At 39.3% G+C, this 21228-nt stretch overlaps 1 protein-coding gene across 2 annotated transcripts in view; it reads right to left on the bottom strand.

Annotated features, from left to right (window-relative positions):
• The window catches only part of KCNB2 (potassium voltage-gated channel subfamily B member 2), a 203886-nt gene that overhangs the window by 177452 nt on the left and 5206 nt on the right, over positions 1 to 21228 (bottom strand). Inside the window, exons 1-2 of one of the 2 annotated variants that reach the window (XM_074882807.1) lie at positions 10624 to 10890; positions 10270 to 10537 (exon numbers count right to left, since the gene is read on the bottom strand). In XM_074882807.1, the coding sequence (XP_074738908.1) occupies positions 10270 to 10521 (252 nt within the window). In that variant the 5' untranslated portion in view covers positions 10522 to 10537; positions 10624 to 10890. Of the gene's footprint in view, positions 1 to 10269; positions 10955 to 21228 lie in introns of those variants that run through there. The other variant, XM_074882799.1, reaches the window with a different exon arrangement.

Raw genomic sequence — 21228 nt, 5'->3', positions numbered from 1 at the left:
ATTCCTGCAATTATCTTATGTATCACCAGTAAAAAGACTAAACTGTACCATACTGCCCTGAAGGGCTGTTAAGTACAGAACAGACTTTTGATCAGATACATCTCAAACTTACAGCCTCAGCTCTGAATTATGTCTAAGTCATTTTTTCCTCCTGCTGCAATTCTAAAAAAGGCTGTAGGGTTCATTCAAACAGGACTGGCTCATACCTATGTACACTTTTCATATTAGATGTTTTGCCTTTTTGTGCTAGCAATGCTCTAAAGCACTTTGAAGTCAATGTCAGTGTTTTGACAGAATTCAGGGGCACTAGCCAAGTTTTTCTGTGCTATAATCTCACCAAATGTATTTGTGTGCATGCATACATAGACCACAGGCCAAGATACTTTTGGAACAGTTTTTCCAAATGGCATGGAACGCCACAAAAGAATTTATATCAAAGTTTTTAAAATATATGAAAATATAAAGTCTTTGTGAAAATAACAGAAATGGAAATTAGTTCCAAGATCTTTTCAGAACAAGCCTGTAACACTTTTAGAAGATCTCTTGTAGTCTGCAAAAGAACTACCCTAACTACTTTAATTTTGCAATATCCACTGATCTCTAGAAAATCCTCCCCCAAAGCCAAACACAATGGTAGATACTGCAGTAAAGCAGAACAGACAGATCACCCGAGGAGCCTTCAGTAAGCAATCCAAAAGGACATTACAGCGCTTAGGAAAGGAACTGTGTGAGCATGAGTTTGTAAACAAAACTTGATGCCATTGTTTGTCACGGAAACCTGATTGACTGAACAAGTACAAGAAATGGGACCATCTCAGAAGTTGACCAAAAATACCATCTCGAACAATACATTAAATAAAGGCAAGCTGGACTGTCCCAAAGCATGTCAACAGCCACCCCTTCCAATGGGGCATTCCGCAAGCGGCCAGTGACACCCGAAACTGTCACTGCAACTTGGCTGTCCTTGGAATAACTCTGGTGTATGCCATACCTGAGCTATTTAAAGCAGTGTCTAACCCTTGTGGTTGCATCAGGAGGGACCCAATGAAAGATGAGTGAAGACACTGACCTCCAGGTAACAAATGTGCCCTGGAGTTCTGCAGTGAAGTTTGTTACTGCCTTGGAGAAAAAAGATCTCCCTTTAAGAGCTGTTTTGTGAAGAACTTTGCTCCTGTTGGACTTTTATTTAACTTGCCTTTTAGAGGCTAGAACAGAAAAGCTTAGATAATCCTGGAAGGTTTTTTCATTAGTCCAGTGAAGTGCCAGTTTTTAGGCAGAAGCTTAGGGGAACACAATACCATTTCCCACAAGCATCAGGCATAAAAAGGTTCTCAGTGAGGAATGAACCTGAGCCTCAGAGATCAGGTAAGACTCGCCCAACCTCAGGAGTTCACCTTGTCATTCAGATAAAAATTTCCTCGGACTTCAGGTTTGCATCCGGTGTTCTGGCTCCTGCTTTTCCCTACATTTAGAAGAATTCCTGTATGAATATTTATAACAAGTAGCTACAAGATGACTTGAAAATTCAGCAAATATGATTCAGGCAGTTTGTAGGCGCTTAAGTACCAAGAGAAAGCCACTGCTCTGATTACTTCCACCATCTCACACATCTTCTCATTGTGCTGTATTGTGAGCTAAAAAAAAAAAGGCTCAGCTGTCAATATTATATATACCTACACATGGGATATGCATGACTAAAAACTCCAACAACCCCAAACACAGTTTTTGGAAATAAGGGTAGTTTGTTAATATGTAGACTTAATGTTTACAGTGCCTAAGTGTGCTTTTCAAAGACAACTTGCCCCTTTCCACTGTTGCTCAAAAACACTAGAAGACCTATTTCAGGTATGGTATGTGGAGTACTCACTTATAATGCCGTAACATTCATGTGGAAAGAATACTGTACACTTAACCAAACAACTTCAAATGTAGGGCTGTTGTCTGGGTCCCAACCGGTGCAAATCAAATACACTTAAATGGAAATACACTTACTTATCCCACCTGAAAACCTGGCCTTATGGCATGCCTCCCCAAAGAGAGAGTTACCAAGGCATGTAAAGAGCAGGCTGCAGTGGCTTCATAAAAAGACTCTACTGGGACACTTTTTTGATCTCAAAGTCACTTTGAAACAGCTGTGCCAGTGTCACATGCTTGTTTTCAATATTCCCTCAAAGGACCTGGGGTTCAGTGCTATGCGTCAAATATTCACATATCTTCATCAAAAAGAAAACTCATGAGTCTGCCATCTAAATACCATGGTTTTTTTCTGAAATAAGTAACATGCAGAAATCTCTTTGGCTTCCTGGCCACTTGGGAGTAGTTTTTTTCTCTTCCTCATCTTGCAGCAAAATCAGAGACTCAAACAGAAAGGCCAGTTTGCAGGTTATCGTATAGATTTGTTTTGCTCACAGCTTTACAAAAGCAAGACAGAGCCTGTATATCCAGACAGTAAGTGCAGCTCTTTGCTTCCAACAGATTTGGTCTGGATAATCCTTCAAATAATACCACCTTCATATCATTAAATTTATTAGCATATCTCCCTGACATCTGATTGTTTCCAAATATCTTGTGTGACAGAAGACAATGCACTGGCAGCTGCTTATGAAAACACAGAACGGAAATGCAACATTTTTAGGACATATGATCTGCCTCTGGGTGAAGGGAAAGGCACAACACCCTGGTCTGTCCACCCAGGCATGACACAGCTTAAGTGACATGCCACAGCTGAAAATCCAGCTCGTGAGATGCCTCTGACGTTACTGTGGGGCATGCCGTAATGCACAAAACATTACCATACTAACCAGAAATACTGCAGTACATATTCTAAAAGGTATACGCAATTGATGCTGGTCTATACTCAATTTATGGTAACAGCTAAAAAAAAAGGATCTGAGTAGTGGTGAAGAAAGAAGGCATCGTAGAGGGCTGGGGTAAATTGGAATAATGCTCTCTATCCATTACACCAAAGGATAGCTGTCCTCATGCAGATTGTACCTGCTGGTAATTCACTATAATCTCATATATTCTAAATCCTAGCATGTACCTCTGTGCAAGAGCACAGAGTTTGATTCTGTTGATTGTGTCACAAGTGCAGGCACTCTAGTCATTAGTTTAAGACTTTGTTTTGCAAAATGTTATCAATTAGATCTTATTTCCAAACACGGGGAATGGATTTCCAGAATTTTTAAAATAATTATTCTTGCCTTTTTTTCCCCCTTTAACAAGATGCATCATGAATCCTCTTTAATTTTCCTTAATGTATCAATAAAACTGGAGTTAGTGAAGCCCCTTCTCACAGCTCCGGGAGGGAAAGATCCCTTCCCTCTGTTCAGGCAATGAACAGAGGTATTCCCTTGTGCCAGTGCTTGAAGCCAGTGATAGACTGTCTGAGTCACTGCATCTTTGCCCCTGGCACTGCTTCCAAAATTTCAGCATCTGATTTACTGAGAATTAAGTGTCAATAATAAACAGGTCAGTTCAAAGGACATTTTACTCATTTTATTCCAATAGTAATTTTTAGTAAGTTCTTTTAATAAGTTTACAGCAAGACCTTTCAGCACACCACAGATAAGATCTCAGGGCTCAGGGAACCCATATGTAACTGAGGTATTAAACACCTCTGGAGCAAGACAGATCAGATGGTAGCTCTATTCCCATGATACTTAGATGGACTAAAAATGCTGAATCATGGGTTACATGATACTTCATATAAGAAGTATAAAGAAGGTAAATAATCTTTTAATGACCAACTCAATAGTGAGCATACACAAGTTCTTAAAACAAAATCAATTAACTACTGCCACTCTACTGTGTTCCTTGATATAACATCTATTGAAAAACAATATATTCACTTATCTTTCAAGACATTAAAACACTTTAGTTATTAAATATGAATGACTAGGATCAAATATAATCTCTTTGTCTTACAGTCACATTGACTGACTTTATCGTTTAGCACAAAAAATAACTTCACCTTAAAAGCAAAGAGTGGTAATAAGTGCTCTAGTCAGAAACGATGGTGAGAGGAAGATACATATTTATTAACAGTGACCATCCTCTGTGCTTTACCATAACTTAGTTTCAGCAGACAAATGTCTTTAAAGTATTGGGAGTGACAATGCAAACTATAACATTCCTGGTAGCACATTCAGATAAAGGCTGGATTCCCCCCTCAAATAAGTTGAAACTAGAGGTCAAACAGAAGTTGAATCCACACATCAGCTAGAAAAACTCACCTTCAATGAATGCTCTGAGGTATACTATATACAATACAAAAACTTGTGCGAATTAAAATAGTACAAAAACCATTCCTCACACTCTAAAAAAGAAACAGTCTTAATTATAATCTTCATCTTTGGTCTACAGGTAGATGGGAAAGCACATGGAATGTAAGTTTTTGTAGGGAGAAATGTTAACAAAATCAGGATGACACAGAACATGTAAACTTAAACTGAGAAGAGGACATAAGCAGGAAAAGTGGTTTGTTCATATAACATAACAAAGGATGTAAACATAACAAAAAGTGTTTCTTTCCCTTGAATGCTTTAATATTCTTAGTGCAAACATTCAGCTGTTGACACTTTTCTTATGTGTGATAGTTCTTCTTTGCAATACAACCAGCCAGATGAACGTTTTCCTAAAGTCCTCTGAGCATATATGATGTGACCTTCAACCCAAAAAGAACCAGTAATGTACCATTAATTAGGGTTTGCCCCTCAATGAACACTGGGTGACAATCTAGGAGATAATTTACAAGGACTTGCAAAGGAATACTGAAATGTCTTACACGACACTCAGCTCTGTTCTGAAGTTAGGCATAATGACTGCTAATTTGCACTTACCCGAAGACCACTCTTAAGATGCTCTATAAAGTCTAAATAGGCATTAGAGTCAGTGTGAATCATATATAAAACAGACTTACAGAAAATAAGAATCAGGCCCCTAATGTATAATAGGTGTGTCCTCTCCTGGCAAGTCATTGTAGCAAGCCTAGCCATAATGTACCTGGTACCTAAATAAATATTAGTGGCCTGAATATCCTCTTTCATGCTTCGTTTTTTTCTTTTTATTTTTTTTCCCAAAGGAATTATTTCACCTAGGGGATTAGTTACTGAATGCAGCACACAAACTCCTCACTATTTCCAGTCAGGCTTGGGATAATTATACCTTCTGTAATCCACAGTCCACTAGTTAGCTGATAAATTAGTGTGCTTTTCACAAAGGAGGAATACTCATGTTACAGTCAGTAATGCAAAGGAAAAAAACCCAAAAAACAAACCCCAAGGAAAAAAGAAATAAAATAAGGACAAATGACCCATGCAGTGAAATAAACAGAATCAACAGAGAACACTTTCAACCCCATCAGCTTTCACATAACTTTAAAGAAGGTAAACCCCATGCTGCAGAGCCACAAAAGCCAGTATTTTACCCTTCTGTGTATGTACATCAACAGTGGTTATGCAAAAAATCAAGGACAGAATGTGACTGACTAGTAATTTTTTTAATGACATTTTTACTACCTTTTATATTTGATCAGTTAATAGTCACACTGAACTTAAAGAAAATATTCATGTGGAAGAGAATGACTTGCACAAGAAAGCCCTGTAGAATCAATCCCAAGCAATTACTCTCTCGTTGTATCCAACGGGCCAACCTGTGATATAAAATACCAATGGAAAAATCTGAGAGATATTTATTGATAATGTTACTGTAAGGCACTTAAAGTGCTCTTGTAGATTAAAAGTGATTGAGTCAGTATCAGGTATCCTTAGGCAGACATAGGCTCTCCATTTCTCCTAGATACTGCACTTATTTCTGACCTCATTCACTCTATATTTATAGTAGATCATCTGCACTAGAAACATTCCATATTTATTGAGGATTTAGTCCAAATGAGTTTCATCAATATAAAACAAGTGTGAGAAAAGAACCAGATCCTTGTATTCTATAAACAAGAATGGAAGGAAGACCTCGTGCATTAACACTTTGAAAGAAACATTAAATTTATGGGTTCATTTGATTCACGGTTGTACCAAAGTAAGGTTCCTCTGATTTTAAGCGCACTGCACAGAACAATATAATACAGACGTAGTTAAAAAGGCATCAGATCAGCTAAGTTCATTCTTAGCATCTCAGTTCAACAAGGTGCTGAATTGTAAGCACTTATGCAATCCAGCTGCAGTCAATTCACATCCATTGAAATCAGTGCTCATTGTGGTATCTGGTGAGGACTTTCATACTACTGATAGGCTGGTCAGAGCTGCTGCTGCTCTAAGGAGGCTGTTACAGGTCCAGCAACTGCAATTAGAAGACCAGATGATGACTGGTTTTTACTTCCTGGACAAAAACTCCAAGGTGAAAGTCAAGACTTTTCTTGAGAAAAATGGATGTATGATGACCCCACTCTGGAGAAGGTCTATTCTGCTTCAGACCTCTTTGCCACAAAGTTTCAAAATACATTTTGGTTTTGGTTTTGCTTCACTATGCATCAGTAAAATAACTTTTTCCAAATGGAGTTTTCACAAAATACTGGTTACACAATAAGTATAAATAAATGCCTGGTCTAAAAACTCAGATGTTACTCTGAATCGAACAATGCCAGACCCTCATGAAACTCTGTGGCTTGGGGACCAGGCTTTGGGACTTCTCTGGGACGTAGAATACACAAATTTCCCATTCTTCCTAAATCCCAGCACTACTTTTCATTTTGTATCACTGGACAGGTCTGAAATGGTAGAACTTCTGGACATCTTTGTCTTAATCCTACTCAAAAAGCTTATGAACGACAACACTGGAAAATGGAGGCAAATCTGTATTCCTCAGTTAAACCCACTACTGAATTCACAGAAACCTCTGCTGGGGTGAGGACTAAGCAAGAACTGCTGTGCCTGGATTATATTCATTCGTGACTGAGATGAGGTGCATGTCTGAATTTACTAAAATTAAAAAACCCTCACATAGTAAAGTGTGTCTGTATTATCCTTTCTTACTAGCTAGCCATAGTTTTTATTTCATGCCACACATCCTTCTTGCTCTCTCCTATTTATTGTCACAGATCATGTAAAATACCTGCTGCTTATGCACTGTCACTTTGCTGTGTCTCACCTTGCTGTAAGTGAAGTCAATGGCAAACCTTTGTTGACCTCGAAAGGAGCAGGATTTGTGCTCAGATCCAAAGTGGGACTCCCCCTTAATTCAGTAAGCTTTGGATCAGACCTAGAAGAGATCTTAGCAGAATCAAGAAGTGGCAAGACACAGCCACATAACAAAACCACACCTGAGTGTTTCTCTTATATTCCTAATATTTTATGTGAAAGGGATTAAAAAGCAAGCTGTTCCTGTCAACTGCTTGGGTGCTACACAGGATCTGAATTATTGAACAGGTATCAGTAGGATAGCTATGCACGTTGACATGGTCTCATCTCTTTCTATAGAATTCTGTAAGGAAGCAAATATTGGAATCTGAGGCTTCATGGTAATAGTTCCTCATTTGGTTCCCAACTTTCCACTCTTGAAATCCCACCATCCTTTCTAGTCCTACTAGGAAAGAAGATGGTTCTACTTCTTGTTTCAGGACAAACTAACAACTTATCACATAACAGAACAAAAGACGAGAAATCTGAAAGTGATGTTTTTCAAGCACTTCAGATGAAACCTTGCCACAGAGCCTAACACAGTCTGTGATGGCTCCAAACTGTTTGGAAGTACATCCAACTGATTTGTGCATATCTTGTTTTACATGCAGCTCTGCTTGTTTGCTTATGTTCCCCAAGTCTGAATGAGCTGTGACAGCTTCTGCTCTCCTTTACGTCATTCATCCAAGTTTCTACAGCCATCTTTGAGATGCCATGGGTGTATCTGACTGCAATTTTGGCTTATATTTACAGACTGAGGGTCGCTAGAAAGAGAAACCAAGTGCATGTAATATGGTGACTTCCAGCTGCTAGAATCACAGAAACCACATCAAATGGCATTGATTTAGACAGAAGGCAATTGAAATAATGAAACCATTGCAACAGGTATACAAGTGCAATGTGAAACTCTAGCAAGAAAACATAGAACTACAACATTCAGTCAAACCAGGAGATGAGGGAAAAGGGAAATGGAAAGGTAAAAAATAAATATTTAGACATCTTGGGAAATGAAAGAAATGGCCACTTTCATTTGCAAAACCTGAGGAGAAATCTGGCCTGAGTGGCCAAAAGGGGATTTCCTTAAAAGCTCAGAGTTGGCCTAACTCCTTTCCATGATGGGGCACTGTTAAGCCATGAGAAGAGTTTGATCAGTGGTGAGCACTCATGCAAGTTTAACCATCCTATATTTCTGCATTTATCCACCAAGCAAAAGAATGAATGCGTTGCACAGGCAAAGAACCTAAGAATCTGTATTTTAGTTTCACCCTATTCATCTGTTCCATCTTACTGTGTTGACTCCTGCCTAGTCGTAGTAAAACACTAATTACGCACGTGTCTCAAGTCCTATAGGTAATTGCCGCCTTTTCTATGCTAAAACAAACAAACAAACAAGACAGTAAAGATTCCACAAACAAACACTTGGGTTTTCTCTCCCCTCAAATCTGCCTCCCAGGTACAGTGTGGGATGTAACCAAGGCAGCACCTGTGGCCGGGCGATCTACCAGCTTGTGCGCAGCGTGTCCCAGCCACGTGGCTCCATGAGGAGAGGTCTGCTACAGACCACATCGGTGATGTTTCAAGCCGTGCAGGATGGAGAAGCTGGTCCCTGACTCCTGCAGGCTGTGTAGCAGCTGTGTCACAAAAGCGCCAGGGGAGCTGATGGATGCTAGCTTGTACCAGGGGATCGCGGTGTGTAACACGGCCTCCCTGAACCCTTTTTGGCACAACTTATACCCATCTGCTTCCCCTCTGCTCCTTCTCCTGGAGAGGAACATATGGCCCAGAATATGTATCTCAGAAGCAGAAAATGTATTCACATTGTTTTCTAAAATATTCTGAATGCCTTCTTTTTTCTCCTATAAGCTTTTATTCCAGTTATGAACCTTATATTCTGGCACAATAAATAACATTTTTACAAAAGTAAGTCCTTGCTTAAACAGTTAGGCAGCCCACAACGAAAAGCTGACATAAAAAAAAATTGTGTATTGCATCTCAATAGTAAGAAGTGGCTATTGCAAGAAAAATCTTTGCCAGGATTCTGGTTTTTGTCCATTCCACCATCATATTTTAATACTTACCTTAGTCCAGTAGTGTTGCATCCAATAACAAATCAACAAAAGAAGATGATAAAGCCACAGTTAAGCTTAACATAAACATCTAAACACCAAACATCTTTGCCCAAGTGGTTCAAACTGGAAACAAGCTTCCATGATTTACCTCACATTAAATAGTACCTCACATCACAAATAGAACAATGAAGTTCTTCAAGAAGCAAGGAAATCTTTCTTTTAAACAGAAGTACCAATATCGGTGTGTGCAGTCCTGCTTCCCTAACAAGGGTAAACTTTTCCACTGTATCAGTGAGACTTTACCCAGCTTGCCTGTTTGAAGACAGCAGTACTGAAACAAGACTTCATCTGAGTGTTTCCTCGTTTCTGCCTGAATATATACAAATTTTACATGTATGTATGTATGTGTGTGCATATATATGTATATAATATCTACTTGTTTATATACATATGTATGCAAACATATAAATGTACATATGTGTATATGTATGCTTTGATATTTTAATACTTATATACAGAACACTCTAATTCTTGGTCGCAAAAATGTAGTTTAAGAGAAAACATACTGCAATCCTTGCCCAATGTGAAATCATGCCAGGTAGCAGCTGTTGACACTATTCTTTGATAACCTATCCAGCACGCCTTATGAAACACTGATAGCACACCCAGACAATGCCTGTAATAGGACAAGCAGTGAGACTGAAACGTCTGTTTCTCATAACCAAGTGCTCTTCTAAAAAAAAAAGTAGGTAGTGTTCTCTGGCTGTATTTTCATTGAAGCATTTAATATAAAGTCCTTTAACAATCACACAGATGTTTCTGATTATATACAAGTAAAAAAGTAAAGTGTAGCAGTTCCCTAAAATCAGCTGAAGTCAACAAGATTCCTTCTGCTGATTTCAGTGGGGTTTAGGACAGATTTGGGTGTATTCACTTCATGATATGTAGATTTTCAGATTTTTCTTTTTTCTAAATATTTCAGTGAAAGTTTTTGATTCCTGCATGTAAGATATATGTGTCACGAAACTATTTTCTACTGTCTGTGTTAAGCCTACTGTTTATCCTACCTTTGCTGCCACAGATGAGTTGGGTTTCTCCAGCAAGTCCCAGAGCTTCTTCCTTTTCTCTGGGCAGCAGGTATTATCAAACTCTTCCCCTTCTCTCTCTCGCATTGTCTCTGCCTCTCTCCTCAGCTCCTCATTCATCTGCTCTTTCTTTTGATGGTATCTTGCCTGGCAGCAAGATTCTAAATATATTTCATCAATCCCCCAGTAATCAAGCTCCTGGCCAAAGGAAAGAGCACACATTTCTTCCATCATATGTAGTTTCCCTGTCCTGTAGAAATTCAAAATGGAAGTGAAAGCCCCTGGGTGTCGATCAAAAAAATACTCATTTTCGTTTAGATTATAGTCATCACATACTTCTAGTAGAGATTCGTGAGTATTGCAGTCTCTGAGCTTTCCTAATCGTGTCCTTGGAAGTCTGTCCAAAGTCCTCCACAGCACTTCATGGTTGAGCCCACCGACATTTATTTTAACTCTCCGCGAGCAGGCTTTGCTCCTAATGATCTCCACTGGTTCTGGAGGCAGAGAAAGGGTAGACCTTGAAGACTTTCTGTTGATCCCTGGTGGAGCCTTCTCAGCCATTCTGAAAAATATGCAGTTGTAACACCAGAGTCTTTAGGGGGGTGAGCTTGGAGACTAGAAATATTTGGGCAGAGTCCTCTTCAGACAGGCAGCTCCATTCCTGAAGCTAAAAAAGACAAAAAATTAGAATATCGCAAAGTACAATATATTCCCCAATCTCTCTGTGTCTCTCTCCTTCCATGCTTTCATATGCAGATGAAAATTTAATGATGGCAATTTGCTCTTTCTACAGTGAGAGTCTTTTGTGGTCGTATACAGAACCACTGGAACAACTGGAACAGCTAAGAGCACTGTGTTTAAGCAAAGGAAAAATTCACTGGAATTTCTGCATTCATGAAAATCAACTGTGACAGTTTGTACAGAGGACTTGGGGTTTTTCTGTTTTGTTTGTTTGTTTAAAAACTAGTTTCTGATGCAGCCATGTTAGCTTAATCTGATTACTTACCAATTAATTTGTGAGGTGTGCTAATGGAAAGATTGTAGGGATATTCATAATAAAAAAGTGAGACAGATGCTAGCTTCCTTTGTATTGAAAAATTCAAATTTGGGAGATACTGAAAATTAATAAAATGATTACAGCATATCAAAATCTCCTGTGAAACCAAATTGCTTCCCTCCCTCTCCCAACTGAAATACTGATTTGCTGTATTATTTCATGGCCAAATGTTACTCACCAAACAATCCAATTGCCATCCCGACAAGTCAAATTTCTAGCACCAGACAGTGTTGATTTCTTTACAAACAGGTCAAAAGAATACTAATACTTCTGCAGTCAACTGACCAGCAATATGTGCAAGTGCAGGCAAGTACAGGCAAGGACTGTGCATACCATTCCCTGGCTCCTGAGAAAGGCTCTTCTCTGCCCCGTTTGTTCACCTGTTAAGTTGCTGCAGGGACATGACTGCGTGACAGCAATCAGCAATCTCAATTTTAATAATCCACAAGTGCATCCTCACTCACTGTGCCTAGTGCTTCAGTGAACTCTGAAGTGCAGCTGTTCGTCACAAAATTTGGAATATCAGTATCAAACAGGAAGGAGACCCACCCACCACCTCTACTATGGTCAATTATCTGACATGGTGATTAAATAATAACTTAACAATGGCATCATGGCCCAAAGAGGAGAATATTAAGAATGCTTAGACAAGCTTCTTTTCCAAAGTAGGAAAGTCCTTCTTAGTAGTTTTCCTGAGTTGACATCTTCTCCTCCCATTCTCTGCAAATCAACAATGCAAAAGTCTGGTCTTTTTTGTGGAAGTGAAATAACTCCAGCTTTAAAAAATTATTTGATGTGAACAAGAATTTGATTCTCTTTGAAGAGTAAGCATGAAGGTTGTAATGGGAGGGGTTGTTACCTATAAATACATCAAGGGTAAACACCAGGGAGGGAGAAGAACCATTTGTACTAAAGGACCATGATGGCACAAGAACAAATGGGTACAAACTCACCATGAAAAAAGGTGGAAATTTGAAAGGGAATTAGAAGGTCACAGAGACCAGATCCTCACCTGAGCAGTGGGGATCTAGAATAATCCTACTAAAAATATCAGGAAAAATAAAGAATTATTTCAGCGAGTCATCTGACATGCTTATGACAGTGTTGACTGTTGCTAGTATAAAATTAAAATTACTAGACCTCATTATAGCTAAACTTCAAATGTTTCTCCACCAACAGATAAAGTAATAATAAGGCTCAGCCATGTATGATACAGGTATTAACAGTCTTCCATGTCCAAAAACATGGGGGGAAAGGAAAATTAGTCATCAGAGTAATATTTACATTTACAGATCTTTTTTTTTGGTTGAGTGCATTACTCACTGTCTTGTTAACCCCTATGACAGCAACAGCCCAAAACACCACCATGTTAGCCGTTTCACTGTCAAACCGAACCTACTTCAGAAAACACAAGGGCCAAAATATTCTGCCTCTTCCCATCTTGCCTCGAGCATTGCACTGTGAAGCTCCCTCCTGACGCCCCAGTGCAACCCAGAGCACCTCTGTGCCTATTTACGTAAGGGTTTAAGCCTGTAACATTTACCTTCATTCATGAAAAAGATAATCTGATAACTTCACTTGCAAAGATAAATATCATATCAAAATCAAAGCCCTGACATCAGTAGTTTTACATAATATATATCCCTTTCTGTTGTGTTATGCATTTTGCTTTTTTTCTTCTTCACCTTAGGCAGATTTTTTCTCTGGTATTACTCTCCTCCTCATTGCCTTAGCTGCAAGGGGATGATGGAGGGACTTCTAAGAAGGGAGGCGGCACTCAAGTCTTTTCAAGGTCTCCTCACTTAAGCATCTCCTAGTGGTCTGTAATGTATTTATCAGACATAGACAGAACCACATAACACTAAGCAGATATGAGAGGATGTTTTTCCACAGAGGAAATATTTACAACCTTTTTCAAAAAAATCCTTTTAGACTTTAATGCACAATGATGTTTCTCCTTTAAAGGATGCCTTACATAACAAAACACAAGACTTTAAAAACTTCAGAGAGAGGTTCTGTCATTCTCCATGAAATCGGTCAAGTCTTCAGGCAATTTTTACAGATGTTCACTAGTTTATTCACTATTGAAACTCTGGGATTTCTTCTTTTTTTAATTAATGTGTACCCTAATATTAGCAATACCGAGTAAAACGCAGTAGAAATCAAGCAGTTGATCTCATTAATTCTAGGTTAACCACATCGTCATTTGTTTTTCTGATTACAAAAACTAAAGATATGCAAGACCATATGCATTGTTTCAACTTCTATGCAATGCAGTTACCACACAGACTGGTCTAAAGCTGATAAAACATTTTCTGACTTGTCAATATACTTATTGGTTGCATCTTCCTACCTGAGAAAACATGGCTTTTCTAAAAAGCTTTTAAAATCCTGGTGAACTGTGGTCATACTGAAGTCAGCAGTGAGACACCATTAAGTTTAGTGTTGAGAAGACTGGATTCAAGGTGCTATGTAGTACATATGTACCAAGGGATGAACCAGCATTCACAACATGTAGCACTCTGAAAAGACCAAAAATAAAAAAGCATTTTTCCAAATGAAGAATCTTGAAACATGAGGGCTATTTTTGCTTTTTTTCCGAGCTCCTTTCATTGAAATATATACAAGCAGTGGACTGCATAACTTTAAAAAAAAAAAAAAAAAATCTTTTCGTTTGCTTCCTAAGTGCCTTTCTTCACACCTTCTTTTGGTTTTGGCTGATAATTTTTTAAAATTGCTTCCTGCACAGCTTTTCCCCAAGCCTGGACTATAGAGCCTGTATTTAACTGTGCCTTCAACAAAAACTTAATCAATAGCCTCTACTTTAGCTACGTAACATTTTTAACTTTATAATCCACGTTACAAATTCCACACAAAATCACCAGATCTTTCATTATAACAAAATTATGCAAGTGAGGTTATCTTTACAATTCATTAAATAACCTTTCCGGATTTTAGCTACTTCAACTAACTCTTCAGACATTGCAATTTTTGTCCTGAGAAGGCTTAAAATATTTTTCAGTTTAGTTTACTGCCTTAACCTTTTGGCTGTGTGCAACTCCACCATGTACTTCATCCACAATGGGCTAGTGAGAAATACGACGACCCCTCAGTAGGCAGTCAAAGCCACCCTGCTGCTCAGCAGCACTGCTTTGCAGTCAGTAGAGAAAGACACAAATTCTAACCACGGATATATATGAGCAACTGCAGATAAACCCCATATTCTTTCCTTGCAATAATAAAATGACTTTGTAGGAAAATACCTGTCATAATGAATAAAACTTCAAAATCCAAGTCAATCTTTGCATTAAATAGAAGTTAAAACTGCAAAGACTACTACTCAAAAAGCTAGGAAAAGCCAGAACGAAGGTTAAGTGTCTTCCCCCGCACCATATGTTTACAGCTTTTAATGGTGTGATTCCCCACACACCAATCACTTCTGCTTTAAGTGAACGGGTAATTATTCACCAATTCTTTTAATCTTTCTCATTCACTATTTGGCCTCTGATGTTATTTAGCATGTCCTACTGCAAACCCAACACTACATGCAAAGTGATGAATTTCCCTCAGGGAGCTCTCAGTATCCTACCTGAGCGCTTCTAGGGTATCCCAGATTTTCCCTTCTCAACATCATTAGGAGGCCATTATTGCCATTGCTTTATAATGGAGAAATGAAGGTCATAGATGCCTGAAATATCCAATAATTTTGGCTGCTCAAATTGAGATAGCTGCTTTTTACAGAGTCCTGAGCATTTTTATCACATCTGAGAGGCATGCCTACGTGAGCAGATTAAACCCTTAGGCAGAGGAACTCAGTTGCCTGTGCCATCACATTGCCAGAGCATCACCTGGCACAGCACAGTTAGGACTCTCCCAAATAATTTGCAGGGATCACTGGAAAGTCAGCATGCTTCAAGGTCTCTTCCTAATAAGTGATTTGTTCACAGCCATCTGCTTTGGAGCCTAGGTGAGTCTAACCGCACGCACAGAGGTCACCATGACAGTTGGCCCGAGCAGCACCAGCCCCTTCTATGGACTCCCTGTGCAAGACCTCATTCCAGATTCACATCCAAGATACTTTTGCATGCCTTAGCCATAAACTTCCCTCCCAATCTTTGCCACACAAATTGTGCCAAAGAAGGTGGAGATGCTACACTACAGATGCACGCTTCACTGCTGGAGGATGTCCTCCCTGTGCATTTAAAGTACTCTGAGGAAAAAAGTATGTGGTACGTAAGAAAATGCCGTATCATAAGGCCTCCAGGAAAAGGGAGCAAATTTGCTTTGTTCTGACTTTTAAGAGACAAACTTTTACCATTTTTGTCAGAAGATGTCCTTCTGTCAAAACTTGTCAAATTGTTTGCAAAAAAGGGATTATATTAATTAATTTCCGTGCTTTGGAAACAAATGGAAGAAGTTCTCAGAATTTGTTGAAAGTCTGTCTTCAACACTTTTTAAACAAAATCTAGATTTCTCATTCTAAATGTACTGATATTTGTTTTTCTGAAAGGTTAAGAAAGCTCTGCATCAAAATAAGATATTTTGAAATCATTAACCAAAATAATTTGGGTGATCCCAATGTATTTTTTCTCAGGTTTGGAAAATCTAGTATCAATGTTTTTTCTTTTTCCCAGGTAAAAACACTCACTGAAATCCAGAAAAATCTGGGCAGATAATTGTTGCATTGACTAGTTCGGTTATTAGAAAAGATTTATTAAAGTGTGACAAAAATCAGATCTGCAGACTGTATATAATGCAGATATGTAACACTTTCTGGAAAAAAATAGCTTTAGCTTTTGTAAGTGTAACATCAGGGGCAGTTCATTAGGGAAAGGTTCTTCACTGAGAGGGTGGTTGGTCCCTGGAACAGGCTCCCCAGGGAAGTGGTCACGACACCGAGCCTGACAGAGTTCAAAGAATGTCTGGATGATGTCCTTAGTCACAGTTTAGTTTTTAGTTTTAGGTAGTCCTGCAAGGAGAAGGGAGATGGAAGTTGGACTCAATGATTGTTATGGGTCCCATCCAACTGGAGATATTCTGTGATTCTAAAAGCCTTAGAAAGCCTGTGCCCACCTCAGTGTCTGACTCTTAGAGCCTATAACCTAGGATACAGTAAGCTATCAAGAAAAGACAGAGCAAGTTAGTTGTGACAAGCTAATACATTTCTACTGAGTAAACAAATTTGTGGAGCTTTATATGCCTGTTTATTTGATAGTACAATTCTGCTTTTTTCATCTTCCCCTTTACTGTAATCTCTCTGCTACAACAGTTCAGCTATCAAATGTCTGTCTTTGTTTCAAAATATGAAAACCTGCAGTTTCTTAATGGTGAGCTGTGCTATCTCTATTAACGCATTTTCCTTTAATTTCAGTTTTTTAAAAAATGGCTGAGATGATAGCTAAAACTCTGAATAAAAACATCCCGCTCAAATGAAGCGTACGTTATTTCCATTTCCCACCTCTACAGAAGTCACATCTCATACGGTTAAGGATTGGCAAGCTGAAGGCAGGAAGTGTCAGGAAACATGTCAAAGTATTCCTGAGCATCGCGTGTATGTCTCGGATTCATATCCATATGCAGGAACACATGCATGCATGCACAGGGGAGAAGTAGCTGAGCTTTGATTGTCCAAACTACTGGCGATAGCACTCGGGCTCAAGTCCTCAGAGTGAAGCGGCTGAAATCACCTGAAGCTATGTGGGCTGAAGGGGCAAAGATGGAGCCTGAGCCTGTCTCCCCTGTGCCAGAGCTTCCCTGTGAGCAATGGCTGGCTCATGCCAGACCACAACCATGGTCAGAGCCATTGCTGGTGGGTGGCAGGCACTGTAAGAGAGCTGGGTCCTTCCATAAGCTAAGACCAAATTGCACCTGTGGCCTTGAAAGTTTTGCTTACAGCTATGGATGGGCTGGTCTGTGGAAAGTAAGATCTTGCTTTGAGAATAAATGCTGCAAAACCAGCTCTTGGGGCGTTACTATGGCTAACTGGTCTAAAATGATGATTATTTCTATTTCATAACAGACCTCACAAATTTCTGGTATGTGAAACATTAAACGTTGGCTGCACAAAGTCTCAGAGATCTGCAGGAAACAGTTGAAAAAGATGGGGCCTTTTATAGACGAACTTTTCAAATCAACTAAATCAGTCTGTCTGCTAACTCCCTGTTCTCACCATCTTGAGCACAGAAGTGTCTTTTAGATGGATGAGCTGAACTTCACTGAGGAGCAGCAGACTCAGAGGCTTTATATATTCCCTAAGAGTCTTGGATAAGAAAAGCCAGACAAAAATAGGTAAGGAGACAGAAGACAGAAAGAGGGACAGTATAACTGATAAAATGTTTGTAAAATCTTGCAGCCACACAAGCTTGGCAGTTTTGGCCTGAGTTTTCTAACTACAGCAAAAGCACTTGCAATTACTGGAGCTCTTACTCAAGGTGAAGTCATGTGGGTAGGCCCTAGGCTACGTTACAGGTGATGTAGACAATTTTACACCAAAAAGCTGAATGCTTCTGATAGCGTTCAGTGTAATTTTACCTCAAGACCCATATGGAATTCAGGACTCGAGTGGCCTTTTTGGTAGAACCTCACCACAACTCTGGAGATGAGAGCTGTGTTTGGAGCACCCTCTCAGGCTTCACTGATGTCTCAAGGGAGCGATGAATGTGGCTTTGCAGTCCATCCCAGCATTGAATCAAGATCACCAACAGCCTTTATTCCAGACCAGCTCTGGTTTCCTTTTCTTCTGCTGTTAGTGCTTGTGACAAGCGCAGCTATACGATCCTTACAAAACAATCCTGATGCGTTCCTGCTCAGTTTACAAAGAGAGTTGCATTTCCATTGCAGCCCAGGTTGAAGCATCTCTGGTTTAGGATGTAATTGTCTGTCTGTCTACACTTTACTATTTATGTTTACAGTTGGTTGCTAAGGGCTGAGTTGTTACTTTCGCCAAAGATACTGTCTTTCACAGCACATTTAACCTTCCCTGGAAATTTCAGAGGGAATGAGCTGTCACAGAGAAGTACAAGGCCGAATGGCAGATCATTTTCTTTAATTTCAAACAACCAGATATTGCATAAATGTGATTGTGTAAGATCCTCATTTCAGGGCTAAATCAGACTATGCATTTATATCCCGGCTAGCATTCTGCATCCACAGTTTTGACTGGTGCTTCCGTACAATTCTTTGAGAATGTACAGATATTAAATATACAGGATACAGTAATAATAGTAAATACATTAATACTAATGAATTAGGGCTTTGAATTGCAATTTATTCATCCACTACTTGATTCTTTTTTTTTCTAATTGCATTGCAGTGCATTAAGATGATGGAGGAGATTGTCATTGTTCTTTGAGGAGGCATTATTGTAACTATTTGTCCTAAAACAATTAGTTTTAGGGCTATTCTAAACATGTTATCTTCTATAACCCTTCAATCTTCTACTGCTCCTTACCAATAACAGTGCTGCCAACTATCTGAAAGCACTGAAGAACTTCACAGATGTCTTTTTGTTCTCCTGAAGAAAAGCTTGCACAGTGTAGTACTGAATGATGATTCTAGGTTCTAGGCAGGGAAATATTACACAATATATAATATTATCCTATATACATAATGATGTCTGAAGCAATGAGGCACATTGAGAAGGGTCAGATTTTACCCCTATTTGAATGAAACTGCACTCAAAACTCAGTCTATGACGCTTTGCCCAGAATCCCAGTACAATGTTTGAATTTTCTAATAAAGGATAAACATGCAATACCATCATCCTAGCTCTACAATTAAGAAAAGCATGGTTGTATTCTTAAGTGACTTCTTTGGAAATGAAAATATTGGCACTCAACTGCTGCCTCTGTCACAAATTTCATTTTAAACCATTTTTAACTGGACCATTCCCTGATTCAGTCAAGGAAAATGGTAGGCCTAGACCTACCTAGACAACAGATAGGAGGTGACATGGACAAAGATTTCAGTTTGAAATGGGCAGATTTACTCAAGAGATGTTTGTCTCGACCCAGTGCCTCTACCCAGCAGGAGTACAGCCTACCTTCCTATCTCTGGTACTTCACAGAAGCACTGAAGCTGGAAGGAATTAATCAAGGCCTGGATTTTTGGGTGACTCAATTCTGACAAGCACCTTTGTACATAGGTGGAAATGTCCCCAAGGTCATAGCATCAGCAAGTCTTCACAAAAAGCTTTTATCATTAAAAATTAAGACAAATTTCAGTCTAGGCTTGATTCTGGAGAACCCATCCTTTCAACATTTTGATGTCTTGAACTATGGAATGCCTTGAAAAAACACCCCAAACTACTACTAAAAATTGTCATGTGGGGCCTATGACAACCTGTCATCTTATTTTGCCCATCTGAGAGAAGCGGTCACCCAGAAAGCAGGAAACTATGATTTCCAACTTTATCTAAAGTGTTTTGGTTCCACATACTGCACAAAGGTACAGTCAGTTTGGGGACTGAGTAAGGGAGAGCTGTTCTGAGGAACTCCAGTTTAACACTGTAGAGAAGAAGCTACACTTCAGTTTCATACTGACTTTCAGTTCTACCACAAGTGGAGACAGCGTAAGTTTTGGAAAGAAGAATATCAAGCCTAAAGGCAGCTGCTATCAGGAGTATAGATATTTTTGACCCTCAAATTGACCTGACAATAGAAATATAGACCTGACAATAGAAATATACTCACTATCATGCACAATTCCATGCTACTGTTGCTGTAATTCTGAAATCAAGACAAGCTAAAAGAATTTTTTTATAAAACTGCCACTGTAAATTAATTTATTTACCTCTATCAAGCCAAAATGTATTTTTAAAAGCCACAGCATCCTCTTAAAAAATGTGCTTCATCAGAGCCATTAGTTCAGGGTTTCTAATATTAAACATGCAAGACCCCAAGTTCAAAGAAGGGTGTGGGAGCCGCTAAGGCAGGATCAACACAATACTTCACGGTCAGAAAGAAGATACGCTGAACTCCCTTCCAGGCCTAGGGCATAAGCAGGATCAAAAGGGACAGAGCTTACCCACATGATATTCTAAGCCTGGAAACCTCCTCTTATGAGAGGCACGTAAAACACAGTCCTTCAAAAGAACTGAACAAGGTCCACTCTTTTCAAAATATACCTTGAGGTGGTGGTAGCAACTTATTGATGTAATTGCCTCATTATTAAACATTCACACAGGGACCACGTTCATCCCCGGTGACACAAACCTATGGTTTATATTTTGTAGGCTGCTGCTGCTACCAGTAAGTCCCAAGATAGCTGCAGGGATGGAGACCACCCTCCCTGCTCCTACCAAAGGCAACCGGTGTGAGTCTGTAGCTGAGCGGTACGAGCAGTCCTTTGGCTGGGGGAAGCTTGGATTACAAGAGGTGAAATATTTTTTTGCATCATGGTAATCTAAGTCCTAAACGCTTGATTCCTCTTGGTGAGTACCCTAATCACAAGGCTACTGAACAAAAGCCAGAAATTTTTGCTTCTATTAGGTGATCTATAAACATGTTGGAACAGCCAAACATTCTAATCCCTTCTGTCGTTCAAGGGTAGCAGAAGATACCCAGCACTGCTACTGCTACTTTAAAGACTTGCCTAAATAGGGACCAAAGTGACTATCACTAGCCAGGCTAGTCCTGAATATAAATTCAAGCACAAGGCCTACCCAGTTAAGAAGTTTTGTTTATGTCAGCAGTAAGAATGAAGAATGCAGAGATGGAAATGTTCTAGAAGGCAAGACCTTCTAGATGGCACTACTGTCAAGGTAGATCGTGGGCTATTAATCTCAGCAACCACTGGATGAGCATGTCCAATAGCGTCACTCATAGCTTTGTGATTTCAAGGCTAATTAGGCCAGTTCACTGTTTTGAGTCTGCTAAAATACGTTA

Source organism: Strix uralensis, chromosome 1, assembly GCF_047716275.1.
Source record: "Strix uralensis isolate ZFMK-TIS-50842 chromosome 1, bStrUra1, whole genome shotgun sequence".
Classification (NCBI taxonomy): domain Eukaryota; kingdom Metazoa; phylum Chordata; class Aves; order Strigiformes; family Strigidae; genus Strix; species Strix uralensis.
This window is presented reverse-complemented; position numbering and strand designations above follow the sequence as displayed.